The sequence below is a fragment of the Nestor notabilis genome, unplaced genomic scaffold, assembly GCF_000696875.1.
Source record: "Nestor notabilis isolate BGI_N333 unplaced genomic scaffold, ASM69687v1 scaffold33194, whole genome shotgun sequence".
NCBI classification, from domain to species: Eukaryota; Metazoa; Chordata; class Aves; order Psittaciformes; family Psittacidae; genus Nestor; species Nestor notabilis.
In genome coordinates, this window is record NW_009926537.1 from 1 (window position 1) to 14155 (window position 14155).

At 40.2% G+C, this 14155-nt stretch overlaps 1 protein-coding gene across 2 annotated transcripts; it reads right to left on the minus strand.

Annotated features, from left to right (window-relative positions):
- Nucleotides 1-1902: 1902 nt before the first annotated feature.
- RNF185 (ring finger protein 185) lies at nucleotides 1903-9259 on the minus strand. Of its 2 annotated transcripts, XM_010013575.1 has the most exons (6): nucleotides 9019-9259; nucleotides 7441-7459; nucleotides 6708-6820; nucleotides 6130-6184; nucleotides 4021-4138; nucleotides 2287-2579 (listed from the first exon to the last, which is right to left on the minus strand). In XM_010013575.1, exons 1-6 carry the CDS (start codon nucleotides 9198-9200, stop codon nucleotides 2482-2484), a joined length of 585 nt encoding a protein of 194 aa, XP_010011877.1. In that variant the 5' UTR covers nucleotides 9201-9259; the 3' UTR covers nucleotides 2287-2481. The 2 variants fall into 2 exon arrangements, with proteins under 2 accessions (XP_010011878.1, XP_010011877.1); XM_010013576.1 differs by lacking the exons at nucleotides 6130-6184; nucleotides 6708-6820 and having other exon boundaries at nucleotides 1903-2579; nucleotides 9019-9200.
- Nucleotides 9260-14155: the final 4896 nt, after the last annotated feature.

The window sequence follows — 14155 nt, forward strand, 5'->3', positions numbered from 1 at the left end:
CTCCCCTCAGTCCGTCCGCAAAGCACAAAGGAACGGCGGCGCAGTCCGGTCAATGTAAAACCATTTTTTAATTCTAAATCACTTTCACAACAGTGAAAATTAGTGAACAGCAATGGTAATGCACGAGACGAGCCATTCTGGGCTGTGTGCAGTCTGAGTACGATGGGGGAAGTGGTACGATACAAAAAGCACACCAGAGAAACGGTAGGAACAAAAGCGTTAACACTTTCAGACTATTTCATTATTGGATTGCCAGAAAATAAGGACTCTCAGTCGTATTTCTGTAGCCACCTCTGTCTAAATCCATTGTGTCTCTCACCAATAGATGGAAAAAAAAAAAACCCAAACCGTTAAAATCCTGTTTTATTAAACATTAGTGTTAGTTAAATCGGTTTCAGTACCTCTTGAACCTATTACAGTTGCTTTTCTGTCCACTTTCTCGGAGAAAGGCTTTAAAGGGGCTGCTCCTCCCTGGCTAACCTCTGCTGGTAGCATCATTTCTCAACAGAAAAAGGAAAACCATCCCTTTTACTGCCACATGAACTTCCCATTTTCATCAGCAGGGGGTGCTGCCTGCTCAGGAAAGAAGGTCAAACCCGCGGGGTTGTACTGCCGCCAGCACAGAACAGCCTGTCTCCCAGAAAGGGTCCCAGTTACCAAGTTACGCACTTGCGAAGAAGCGTATGCACAAGTAGTTAAACTTCTCAGAAGTGCCGCACCACCGAGGTTGAGGCACTGTTCATAGTTGAGCAACATATTCTGCCAGACTATCGAGTCAGGTATGAATTTGACAAGATGTGGCAAAACACCACTGAAGCTTTGCAACATTCCACTTGCCAGATGGAATTTTGGAGGTAGGCAAGTTAAACTGCAGACATCCTCTGTCTCAATACTAAAAGTGAACAGTTTATAATGACATAAATAAGCTTCTACAACAATTAATTAAGGCGTCCTGCCCAGGAACCTCATCCATCCACTAGAAAAACCTTAGCGATTGAAACAAAGTTTCTACAAGTTTTGTTCTGTCACTTGTCTGTCTATTGCCAGGAATGTCACAATATTCATCTTGCAGGAAATAATTATGACTGTGAGCAATCTGAATCAAAATAACCTAAAAATAGGAGCAAAAAATGGAAAATTTTCAGAGAAATATGAAAACTGTTCATCTTGCCAGGGAATCTCTCCTATCTGCTGTTCTGAAAGAATCGACACAAATACATCAGGAGTACTCCCTAAAGCTGTGTACCAACAGGATTCCAAAACAGCTACCAAGTGCTCACCTTCTGAAGTATTCTCCCCTCAGCACAGAAATAGTTGTGGTCTCCTCCAGCACTTCAGGTTAATTTCTTTGGTAGATACTGCAGAGACTCGTGCGCTACAGCCATTCTGCTGTGGCATGGAGTAGCTGTACACACCTGTAGAGAAAAGCTCTTCCAAACGTTCCCTACTGCAGCATGTGCAAGCAAAAGCAGGATCTCATTCTTCCTCCTGTGTGATTTTACAGTATGAAAAGTTTAACCTCAGAACTCACATAAACATACCTTTTGTTCCTCTCCCCAAACACGCTGATCTCAGATCTGTAATAGGATTTTATTTGGAGTACACAATCTTGAGTAGAAAGTCTCAAAGCCTTGGGAGAATAAACGTAGCTACAGTGACAGGGTTGTGAGGGGATTATCCAGGAGTGCAGCCACAGGCTGCTGCGCAGAGAACCAAGGAAGACAACACTGTTTTGTCAGTGAGGAACTGGGCTGGGTGAGGCAGACAGGTTCCTCGGACTGTTCAGCAACCCCACCCAGCTCCACGATGAAAGAATCTTCCAGTGTCTGGCTCCAGCAAATTCAGGCTTTAAGAAATTGCAGCATAAATTTGTATCCCTTCTTCTAACAGCCATCAGAACCTCTTCAGGAGGGGTTTCCCATCACACTGGGAAATAACAGCAAGAAAAGAAACCAGGTTCCAAGCCTGGTTCCATTTGCATCACGTGCTGCGCCCGAAGAGTCTTAGCAGTGCTGCAGATGATTTCCTGAAGAAGGCTGGATGTTGATTTGAAGACATTAAATAACATCCACAGCTCAGGCAGATCCAAGCATGAGATACTGGTCACACTGCAGAGGTTTCCTTACCTGCCCAGCCTACTTTGGGGTGACTGTCTTTCACATAAACCTGGTGTCACTGATTGGCACAGGATTTCAAAGCAGCACTCCTTTTAGGAGTGGAGCTCAAAGCTAGGCCCGTGGTTTGTGGCAGTAACCTGTTGTACACGACAACTGAGCTGAAATATGCTTTTTAACCAATGTTTAATTTCCAACTCTGGTGCAAAATGCGAGATTCCTCATTGTCCTGTAGTACCACCAATTCCTGAAGCCCATAGTTAGCTATGGAACCAGACACCAAGAGATTTAAAATGGGATGGGGATGCAGTTTGTAACTGTTTCAGGTGCCTTGTTGGCCATGAATATATAGAATAATGGAAAAAAATTATGCAATCAACAGCCAGAACATTATCACCAGAGCCACAAACAGGAAGAGGCGGGATAGGAACTGCTCATCCACATATTGAGGAGTCCCTGGAACAGCTGGAAAACAGAAAGGAAAAAAGAACAGTTCAACTCCTTCCTCCTCTTTGTGTATATTCTGAACATAGTATATTCATAAACTGAAAGATATGCAAGGAATCTACTTGGTGAGAAACCGTTGCTATTTCAGACTGGCCAGCCATACTGGAAGATCAGAAGGAAGACAAACATCAGCTCCCTGGAGCAGGACTTGTGGTAAACCTGCTCATGACTAACAGCAGCAGGCAGCTCCAGTGCTCCAGTACATGCAGCTCTGCTCAGAGTACTTCTGGGGACAGTGCTGAGCCAAATTCACTGCTCAGTTCACTGCTCACAGCTAGCCAAGTCCACTGTTTCCAGCCTAAGGAACTTTACCACCTCTGCTTGAGCGCTCCTCCCCATCAATGTGAAACATCTCTGAATAAGGGAATGGTAAAACAGTCAAAGCTGCGTATGGTGCCTTGACAAAGAGAACTAACGTAAAGCACACGAGCTCTAAAGCTCAAGCTGTGCATTTCTGGAAGTGCTGTATTGGATCCACATCTGAAAAGCAGATAAAGGAGTTGGTTAAATGATGGCTGTTACAACAGCATATATTTACATGCTCCTTAGCTCAGTCACACCTCCGCACACATTTTCAGTGGACACTCAAGTATAGTTAATAGGCGAGTTAATTTGACCCTAGTACAGCACAGGTCCTTGGCAACACAGGTGTGACATGAATGTTCTCATAGTTCTGATACCATGTGACATGGTGAAGAAGATTTGCTTGAGGAAGAAAATCTTCAAACTAGAAGAAAATCCTGGGCAGTAAGTTCTTGTTCGTAACCGGCAGACTTAGTTTGTCTACAGTGCAGATGGGGAGGAGGTTTTGTGGGGATTGCTTCATTTTTAAAGAGCAAGGCCACTACTTAGAGTAACCCGACTGTTTTTTCTTGATTAAAATCAGTGAAATCATTTCACCAGAAAAATTACTTCTTGTGGAATACAGGTGACTTGGAGATAAATTCCTGGAAAAGGAACACACTTTGCTGGCATTGTTTTGTGGTACAGAGGAGTTTAAAGCAGTTTAAATTTTTCCTTCTCGTCTTTCAGGAAATTGTTCTTTCCTGCTTTCAAAATATGGGTCTCCTTCATTCACCCCTACTGGCTCCTTTTTAGTATTATTACTAGAAATCCTAGTCCAATTTATCTTGTTTTTCAGAGGGAATCTGCTGGAGTACCAGAGGAGACATTTGAATTAAAGGGGAGAAGTCTCCAGTGCCACTGTCCCTCTCCAGTTCTACTGTCCTCTCAGGAGGGCCTTCAGCAAACCATTTTGCGTTTCTATTTACAATACTGATTTACTTTACTGTTCAGAAAGTTTTGTCATTTAGCAAGCTATTTGTTTAAATGTTACAAAGGAGTTTGTAACAAACGTCTGTTTGTGACAGGACTCTGGGAGAAGATGGGTGCGTGGTACCTGGAGGAGGTCGCCCATCATTTATGTTGAACGCTGTTGCAAATATACCAAAGGGAAAAGCCCCAATTCCGAATGACATTTGGAAGCCACCATCGCCAAACCCAAAGCCCTGGAATCCCTGCAGAGAACAAAGCAACAGAGAGAAAAAAGGTACCAATCATTTAAAGCCTATTTCAGAGTGTTTTGCAGAAGTGCAGACATTCCCTCTCACTGGCTTTCCTGTGGCTGAGGCAGTATCATGCTGTCTGGCAACTAGTCTGCCACACTATTGTTAGATACCTCCTTAGTTCTCCTGGGTTTAAAATGTTTCACACAGTATCAAACTTGCCAGAGCAACACAAAAGTTTGAGAAAAAGAAAACCAGGAACCACAGTTCTTTCTTGAAGGCCACAAATTAACAAAAGCATTTCTCTAGTGTTTCTCAACTTAAAATAGCAGATATCCAACAATATACCAAAATCAACATTAACAATTCTATTTAGAACATCTTAACAATATATTAATCTGTATTAATAGCTATTAGCCATAAAACTGTAAGAAAGGCATTGTAAAAAAAATATTCTGCATTGATTTTCACAGTACATGTGCATAATTTAAACATTCAGTGAGGTGATATATTGCCAGAAGGATGAAAAGAGCATTATAGAGAGGAACAGTAACCATAAAAAAAAATTACCGGGGGCACTCTAATTAGGGTGGCAGATAAAGTCATCTGGGGCAGGAATAAAAAAGGAAAGGAGGAAAAAAGGAAGAGTTACAATGCAACGACATTGACCCCTATGGGATCCAGACTAAAATACCACATCAAGACGAAAGATAAGTCTTCTGAATCAAGATGAATCCTACTGTATACAAGCAGTGTACTATTTGAGAGCAAACTGTATAACAGTCTAAGCAGTCATGTCATGTTTAAAAACTGTGGAGAGCTCAGAGTTGCCGTGTTCTGTAATCCAGCACACTGACCTCTCCTCTCAGAATTAAAACAGAGCAATTCTGAAAAACCCTCTGGTCTGTCACCTCCAAACAGTGGGAGGACAAATGTGATTTCACTCATACAGAATCACAGAATCAACTAGGTTGGAAAAGACCTTTAAGATCATAAGAAAAGCCAGACATTTCTGGGCTGATGCTTGGCTTGGGGAGTTACGTCTTTTGACTGTGACTCTACTCAAGCATTTTGCCAGGGATAGCAAAGCACTCTGCATGGCAGGTGCTGTGCAGGCAGAAAACAGGAGGGCAGCATCACCACTGCTATGTCTTCATACCAGCTTACTCTGACTTACGGCCGCAGCAGCTAAAAGGTTCAAACAAGGTATAGCAGCTGATTTAATAAGAAGGCAACTCCCTAGTGAGAAAGAACAACAGAGTTCCCAATACATTCAATATAGAAATGTTCCTTAATCACTCCCAGCAGTTGTTTGCTTGAAGCACAAAGTATACAAATGCTCCCCAAGGACCCCAGGCTGGGTTACACGGAAATATGCAATTGTTTCATCAGGTCATGCTCACTGCCATCGTGAAGAACACAGTGGTCTGTCCTACTGGCTACTCCCACGTCTGTTCAACCTATGCCAGCTGCTGTTTACATTCACGCTATGTAATCTCACCAAAACCACAGATCCCTCTTTCTGTTAACATGTATCCAACAGATAGCTGCATTCTTATGCTTGTAATGCCATGGTACAGTAACATCCCATAGAAATGCTAGAAGCAGGAGTCAGTGCCAAAAATGTAAGTTCACACATAGATCACGTATTTCCATGGCAGGTATAGTCTGATGGAAATACACTTCCACAAAGAATTTTCAAATTAGTGTGTTCCTTGTATTTGTATATGGAGAACAATCAGGGATGAAGAGCATTTCCAGTGATGCCACACAGGTCTGTTTTCGTGAAGCACAATTCAAGTTAGCCCATTCTTTGGGATGCTAGAGTACTATAGGAATTTTCTGCCACACTGCAGGTATCAATTATTCGTGAACAAGCTATTAAGGATGAGCAAGAACTGTAAGCCTTAGGATCCTCACACAGGATGACTAATCCTCCAAGACGAATAAATCCCACCACCAATAAAAACAACTTATCTGCTCGAGCTCGTTTTTTCACATACCCCTCTGTTCTCCGGTTCCGGTCTCTGTCCTTGGGGTCGTGGTGGAGTTTTCTCTCTGCGGGAAGTTGTGAAATTAGCTCAAGTGCTAATACATGCCAAGAGTATCTGCACTAGCCTGGCTAACAGAACAAACATAGGGCATGGGCTCACCCGGCCATGCTGCAGCAGAGCTGGAGGCAGCGTTTGAGTGAGTAGACCACCCAGCTTATGAACCTTTAGCATCGCATCACTGAATTAAGATACTGCATTTTGAATAACAAGGTCCCATTGCAAAGGCTAGAAACTGAGGACGTGAACATTTTAGGTAAGCTTGTCCAGTCAGATAACATTCATTGCAAGCTGCCACTTGTAACTGATAATTAACACCCAATTAAAATTAAACTAAGTTGCCAGCTGAATAAGAAATAAGGTGTGCAAACCCAGGCCAGAAATGTCTGGCAGAAATGGCAGTTCTATATGTCTTTTAATGAAGTATTTCACATCGCGAATCCATTATTTTGACAATCTCTTCTCAAGACCTTAAACTAAAGTTTCATCTTTAGTTTTCACACAAAACCAATTGTATTTAGGTTTCTTACCTGGGGTCCTGTTGCCCAGTGCTACCCCTTCCATACAGAGGAATAACTTTATCTCGACTGATTCCTGCTTTGCATACAGGACACACTTGTCTGTTTGGCCTGGTCTCTAGCCACTAAAAGAAAGTAAATTATAAGAAAACTAGTAAAAGACCATATAATCAACAACACGCAAACCTCATTTGCAGCCAGGCAGAGAGGCTTTAGCAATTTCTCAGAAAGCCATGGAGCAAAACATTTTATTAAGTGCTAAGTACTCTCCAAAGTGGAGTTTGCATTTTGGCTGTTGTTCTGGTACGAACCACTTGCTGATGCGTACACATTCAGAGCTGCACTGAAGTAAAATCTGAAGAAACAAACAGAACCAACAATCCTGCACAGGCCAAGTGTAGATACCCTTCTTTCATCTGTCTTTTCTGTAATGATGCCACAATGTAAACCACTACATATTCCAAGAGAAACACATTCAGCACTTAAGTCTGCAAACTAAACTCCTGTGAATTGCCTACAGTAATTCTACCAAAATTGGGAATACCCAGTATTTAAGAAACACAAAAGTGGGATGCAATACTAAAAGAGCAGATTGCAAGGTGTTGGGTATGAAGTTGCATTAGCAGGTTGTGATAGCCCTGGAGAGAAAGCAGCATTTGAAAACAGGGGGATACTCCAGAGAACCAAGGGCTTCATTGAGTAACAGTAGCTGATGAAAGACAAAGTAAAAGGAAATTGGTCTTACCTGGTGTAAACAAGGCCAACTGTGAGCATTCCCAGGACAATTTGTTCACAGAGCAGAAAAAGAGGGGAAAATAGAATTAGTTACTGACAAGTCGATCCAATAAATGTAGTGTACCACAGATAGCACAGCTTGGAGACAACAGAATCCTGGAATCCAGCTGGGCTAGTTCCATAACCTCCCATTAAAATAATTGAAAGCACAGCCCAAGACGGATCTCCACTGGTCTTTTCAGGTTATGCAATCTAAGTAAGTTGCTAATGTGATTTTCTATATATCACCTTTGATTCCTGGGCCCTCATCCATACCAAAGGCCCTTACAGAGGCTTAATTAATCTTAGTGTTTACAGTACAAGTTTCTCTTGTAATACCATGAAAAGACATCTCTGAGCTAAGATGCAAATGAGGAAGAAGTCAATAAAGACCCTTCAGGATCTTATAAGAAATTAAACAATAGAGTAAGCTAAAACATCAGCCATGTTCACAAAACCATGGAATAACTCCAGGTGGACGGTACCTCAGGTGGCCTCCAATCCAACCTAATGCTCAGAGCAGGGTCAAGTATCGAGATCAGAGCCAGCGGCTCAGGGCAGATGAATTCCCATTATACAGAACTACTCTTAAGGTTAAATCAATACAGCAACTGAAACTGCCATCTGCTTTCAGAGCGGTCTTGACACTACTATTCAGACAAGATAGATGCTGATTTTCAAAGTTCCATTTTTTAAAATCCTTTTGTACAATAATTTAATTTTATCTTAACATCCCATGAGCAAGTGATTTTCCATCTCCTTCTAGAGTAAGAATGTGAATTTTCAGATGTCACATACATTTACACATAAATGCTCTTTTAGGCCTCTTGTATAAAAAAGAGCACAATTTAGCCTACTGTTTAAAATTAACCCCCCCAAACCCCATCTGGCCATGTCAATCCTTAATAACTTCTTAACATTCAAGAAAGTATGTTCTAGACCAAGTTACCCACATAAGAAATGCTGCGCACTTCTTGTATTTGTGTGATACATTCCCATGTCAGACCAAAGAACTGAAAAGGTAGTGTTACAACTGCAAGACCATGGGAAAAGAGAAACCCACATGTAAAAAGCTTGTTATCTTTTTTTATGGTTTCAAAGGAAAAAAAAGCAAGCTTGTAGGAAGCATGAGAACTACAATTTGGCCTCCACAACCTAATTTCAGATGCAGGTTTAGGTATGCACAGTTAGAAAGGAATTAAGGTCTGAACAAGATATCTATGCTAGACCAGACAGCACAAAATAACATGCATAACCAAGCATTGTCAGTGAACACTGACTGTCTTATGTCGGGCTTGTTTGTTTGTTTTACAAAATAATCCAGAAGTACAGTAAGTTGAGGAAGTTTAAGATGCAAGAAACCCACTCCCTGGAACATGAGCAAATAAAAACAGTTGAGAAGCAAAACCAAGCCCCTCCTAAACCAAAACCATAGTCCTTACTAATTTTATACAAGACATTTTATTTGACATCTCAGATGTATAAAAAACATAGGCTTTTACATGATCAGATGGTGTTCTGGTTTATCTGGGGCGGGTTGAGTACTTACCAGAAGAGATGTCCACACAAGCTGATGACTGCATCCTTCGCAGTGTCTAAGCAGATGTTACATTCGAAAGTGTTGTCCTGATTAGTATTGTCCCCAGCACCATTACTGCTACTGCTGCCACTGGTGCCCCCAGTACTGGAGCTCTTTGTTGATGTAGAAGTTGTGGGTCCTTTGCTGGCCATCTTCAAGAACTACCCAGACACAAGGTCAAGAAAATTCTCCTGCTGGAATCCAAGCAGTGAGAAGGGACTGAAAAAAAAAACCAACCACCAAACAACTTCTTGGCATTATAACATTGCATTCTCATCCTGTTCCAAACTGGTACTGATTTATCTAAGAAGCACTTGAATCCTATTGTTGATGGTTTTAGTTTAACATAGCCAAGAGGGATCTTTTTTTAGAAACTAAGCTACTTTAAAGTCCTGTAGTATGACCTGGCTGATATGTGACCTGTATTTTAAAGTTACTGATAAGCAACTGAGATCCAAAGCCAAAACAAAACCGCCATATTTTCTCATAAATGAGTTCACGTAGTCATATTCCTCCAAAAATTCAATGTAAGTAATAATGGAGAGTGCAGTCTGACACAGGATTCAATCACAAAGGCATTCACAGTCTGGACAGGCTGACTTCATGCAGTTTTAAGTTCAATGTTCATTAGTCTGGAATAACAGTGATAATAATGGCAAGCAAAGGTGGCCTAGTACATGATTTGTCTCATCAGCAGTATATTGCTGCTATCACAGCAGTGTGTTGATATGACTATCAAACATTTCTAATCTGGTAGTAATGCAGAAGTACTAAAAATTTACTTCAGTGTGCTTTAATTTTACTTACATGCTTTCAGTTCTCATTAACATCATCATCTTTATCAAAGAACAACCTCTATACTCTAATTCCTTGAAATGCAAATTCCACTCTGAGGCTCAGCCCAAGGCATTTTCATTCCCAGAAACAAATACTTTTACCAGTACAAGATTTTTAATCCAAGAACTAAGAGGTTGCAGTAGTTTCAGAAGTTAATTCACCAAAACAGTTTAAAATACTCCACTGTGCATTTCATTAAACTGACATCATGTTGCTGCTACAGGGATATGAATACTTAGATAAGGTAAGAAAGAAACAGGTGATTATATCAACTTTTTGCAAGTACACAAACAGTTAAGCATTTTAAAAGGGTGACCTGAATTTTTCAGAAGCTAATTTCTTGGCAAACTTACCCCAGAAGCATTAAAGGCTTTTCTTAGTGTCCTCTCTTTGTAGCAGTGCTGAAGCACAGGTGCAGAGCAGCAAAATAAAACCTCAGCAGTTCTAGCTATTAGTGTCAACAGCTTTTTTCATACGATACAATCCCACTGTGTGGTCAACAAAGCATCATACTCAAGCCTCATTAAGGTATTGCAGCAGAGATGCTCAATTACAACAAGTGAAATATATTTTTGCAGAGCTTTTTCACTCAGTTACATCATTTTGCAGTGTCCCAGAAGGGCAGCTTTGTATTCACAGATGCTGTACTTTAACACACATTGATCTTAGCATTTCACACTGTGACTTCTTTTACACCCAGTAGCAGTTCATTGTGTAAAATTAAAATTCATGTTAGTTCAAGACAGATGGAAATGCTGCCAGATCACAAACTTCAAGCTAAAGAGACTTGGATTTTTCACACATCCTTACTACCAGAATCTGCTGAGCCTGTTTTGCTCAGTAGTTTAATGCTTGAAAACTTATCAACTTGGACCTATAATTATTTGCTGGAAATTAATACTGAAATTAAAAGTCAGGAGTTCAACATATTGTAAAAAAACCCTAGCATCTTCTTATAGAATGGGCACAAGAAATGTCTGGCTTTTATACCTTGACATGTAACACAAGAAAAGCATGTAGGAGACGCAAATGAATGAATTGCTGTCCTTAAAACTAACATGGAAAAAAGGTCCTTTTTCCCAATCAAATTCCATGTATCTAAAACTAGAAACGTGGAGACTCATCAATAAAGATAAAATCTGTACCTTCACGAACTTCTACTTAAAAATTCCTTGTCTTTTAGTAACTGTAAAAAAATTAATAAATCATTAAGTTTTGAAGAAAGATGTTAGAGAAATCCAGAGGAATACAGTAATGTAATGGAATACAGATGGCTGAGACAGAAGATAGGCACTGAATCTACTCTCCCGGAGGAAGGCCATTCCTTAGGCTGTACTGAGATCCTCTCCTAATTATTTCTCCATAAGCTGACTGGGCCAATGACCTATTAGGATATAAGCAATTTATAATAATAAAAATGTATCAAACCAGAACAATAAAAATAATCTTATTCTGAAACTTCTGAAAATTCTCAAACATTAGCTCTTGTCCATGCAATACTGTTTAACATAACATGTGCTGCTGGGGTCTGCTCAGCTGCAAATCACGCGGCACATATACAAAGCAGCAAGCATGAAACAGCATCCAATGACTAAACTTACACTTGGTAATCATATTTTGGGTCACTTGTGAGCATAGTCTGTGAATCCTGAAGTAGAAGTTCAACTGCAAATTCAACTTGTTCTGAGTGTAGAACAAGATCAAAATTGTTGAAATGTCATTTGAACTACACTTAAACTCTAAGACAAAACCTTTTAGAGAAGGAACATCTCCCCCTCCCCAACAAACCACAAACTAAAAAGAAAACCAACAACCAACACGACAGGCCAAACTAACCCCATTTTCATTCTGAATTAGAGTTCAGAAGGAAGACTGTGAGTACACCGGGATATATCATAAATTTTGGGGTTAAGTAAACAGACTTTAGATATGCCAGTGGAGGTTTATATGCCTTCATCTTTTACATCAGGTCTCCAAATCGACCCCAGACACATGATGAGTAGCAAACAAAACAAGAGAAAGGATATAAAAATCAGCTGTGATCTAACTGCAAGCATGCAAAGATCTCTTATTTCCTGCTTCTTTGCTCTCTAGATATTTATAGGAAAACAGTATCTTTGTTGTTGAAAATCCATCTATATTTGCTATTTATTTCCTTTAAATCATGACCCCTATGATATCCCAACAGGTTGTTCTGAAAACGACTGAATCACTGACATTTACTGCATCCATGAATCCAAGAGTGGCAATGGATGAATAGTTAAACAACAAAGAACCCGTTTTCAAGTAGTCTTCCTAAATAAAAAAAGCATGAAGACGACATGGAAGTGAAGATACACATTTAGGGATCCAGCGCAAGTCCCACCAAGTTGCGTAAAGAATAAGCATGGATGAAAGAGGTGGTGAAACTGGAGTTCTGAGAAGCACATGGCACACTGGGACCTGAAAGTTTCACAACTGACAGCACAGGAGGTCCATGAAAGAAGTAAGTGCAGGAAAGTCTATGTGCTCTTTATAAATAACAGCAGTAAGAAAGAAATTTTACTCAAATTTTAAATTTCAAAAGAAATTTACTCAAACTTTAAAAATTAAATCTATTGATCTAGTGGGAGAAACAGCACACCAGGAAAATGTGACCTGAACGCTCCTGCAAAAGACCACATTCCTGAACTTGGCAAATGAGAAATTACTACATTTGCCAAAGTACACTTGACCTGACTAAAAACACAGGAGAAACACTTCAAGACACAATGGGAGAGTTTCCACCATAGTTAAAGCATACAAAAAAGAACACTGGAAACACAGCAGGTGAACAATAGTTCAACCCAAGAAAGACAAGAGAGGGAATATACAGATGACATTAACTTCTAATTTATGAAGCAGTTGTAGGATACATGGTCACATCACTACAACATTAGAAGTCTGAGTATTTCATCTTCCTTCATGAGCAATAAGAGATATTTCTGGTGAGGTTATAGGGCTCTGGATAATTTATTAATAAAACCCAAAGTTTATTCCTCTTTGTGGTATCTAAACCATAACAATGAAATAAAAAAGAGCATTACTGGATGTAAAATTCCACTAGAAAGACACTTCTCCATATTTTTTTCCTAATGAATCTTACTATATCTAGGATTACTGAAACTAAAATAATCCAACTCTAGTTTGTTTCTGAATCAAGGCCTGATTTAGTTTCTGAACTTTTGCCATTTAAATCAAAAGTAAAACTTGTTGGGTTATTTTTCTTATTGCTCCAGTACCAGTGTCATTTTCAGACACATGACAGGTTTTATCAAAGGAATATTAACATCAGAAATCCTGTCTAAATCTAAAAATATTACTCAAGAGTTTATATAAATACACCCACTCATAAGTTCAACAACAATCTGATTCTTAACCTATTACAATTAGCTAGACTTCAAGTAAAACGAACAGGTAACCTTAGCTAATAGTTGTTGACAGTGCCTAGAAGAAATTACATGTACTCCTTGACGGTCATTTTTTAACATTGTTAGCAAATACAGGACTGAAGCCCTCCTGTTAATCATTAAATACACATTTATCTCTCACTACCTTTTCACTTTGTTCTGCCCCCCAACCATGTTACATTTTAACACCTCAGAAGCAGTTTCTGAGTCCATCTTTCCACCTCCTGTAACCTGTGCCTCATCACCTACCCACTTTTCAGGATTGCCATCAAGTGGTCCCAGTGTACACATTAGTGTGTTCACTGGGTCTTGCCAAACCAGCCATCTGCCCTACAGACCAGTGTGCCCTTGCTTGGCCTCATTTCATTAACTGGGATTCTGCAACCTACGCGTGTTACAGTTGCTGCTTCCAGGATAAGAGCCCTGCTGAAAGGCCCTTCTGGCAACTCAGAGGATCCGATACGAGACATTGTGACAAACTATCAAAACCCCCGAACTGATTAGAGGAATTCTTTGGTTTAGCCATTCCCTACAAGTATTATACAGACCCAAGAAAATGCTGCACAAATCTTTAGACAAAGATTTTATCCTCTTACCTCATAAAGTCCAAAGGAAAGAAAAAAAAACCAACTGATACAACCAGTTGGGTAATAACTGCCAGAGCGTTTTCCTGGTTTGGGCGTTATGTAAAGCATTAAACGCCCCTCCAGTGGGCTAACCCGGTTAGCAGCAAAATGCAAAAACAAAGCAGTTACGATATGGCTGAAGAAGGAAAAAAGAACAATAATGGCACGTACCCGAAGCTCTCGCTTTGCGGCCACACCTAGAGCCCGACGTGTCCC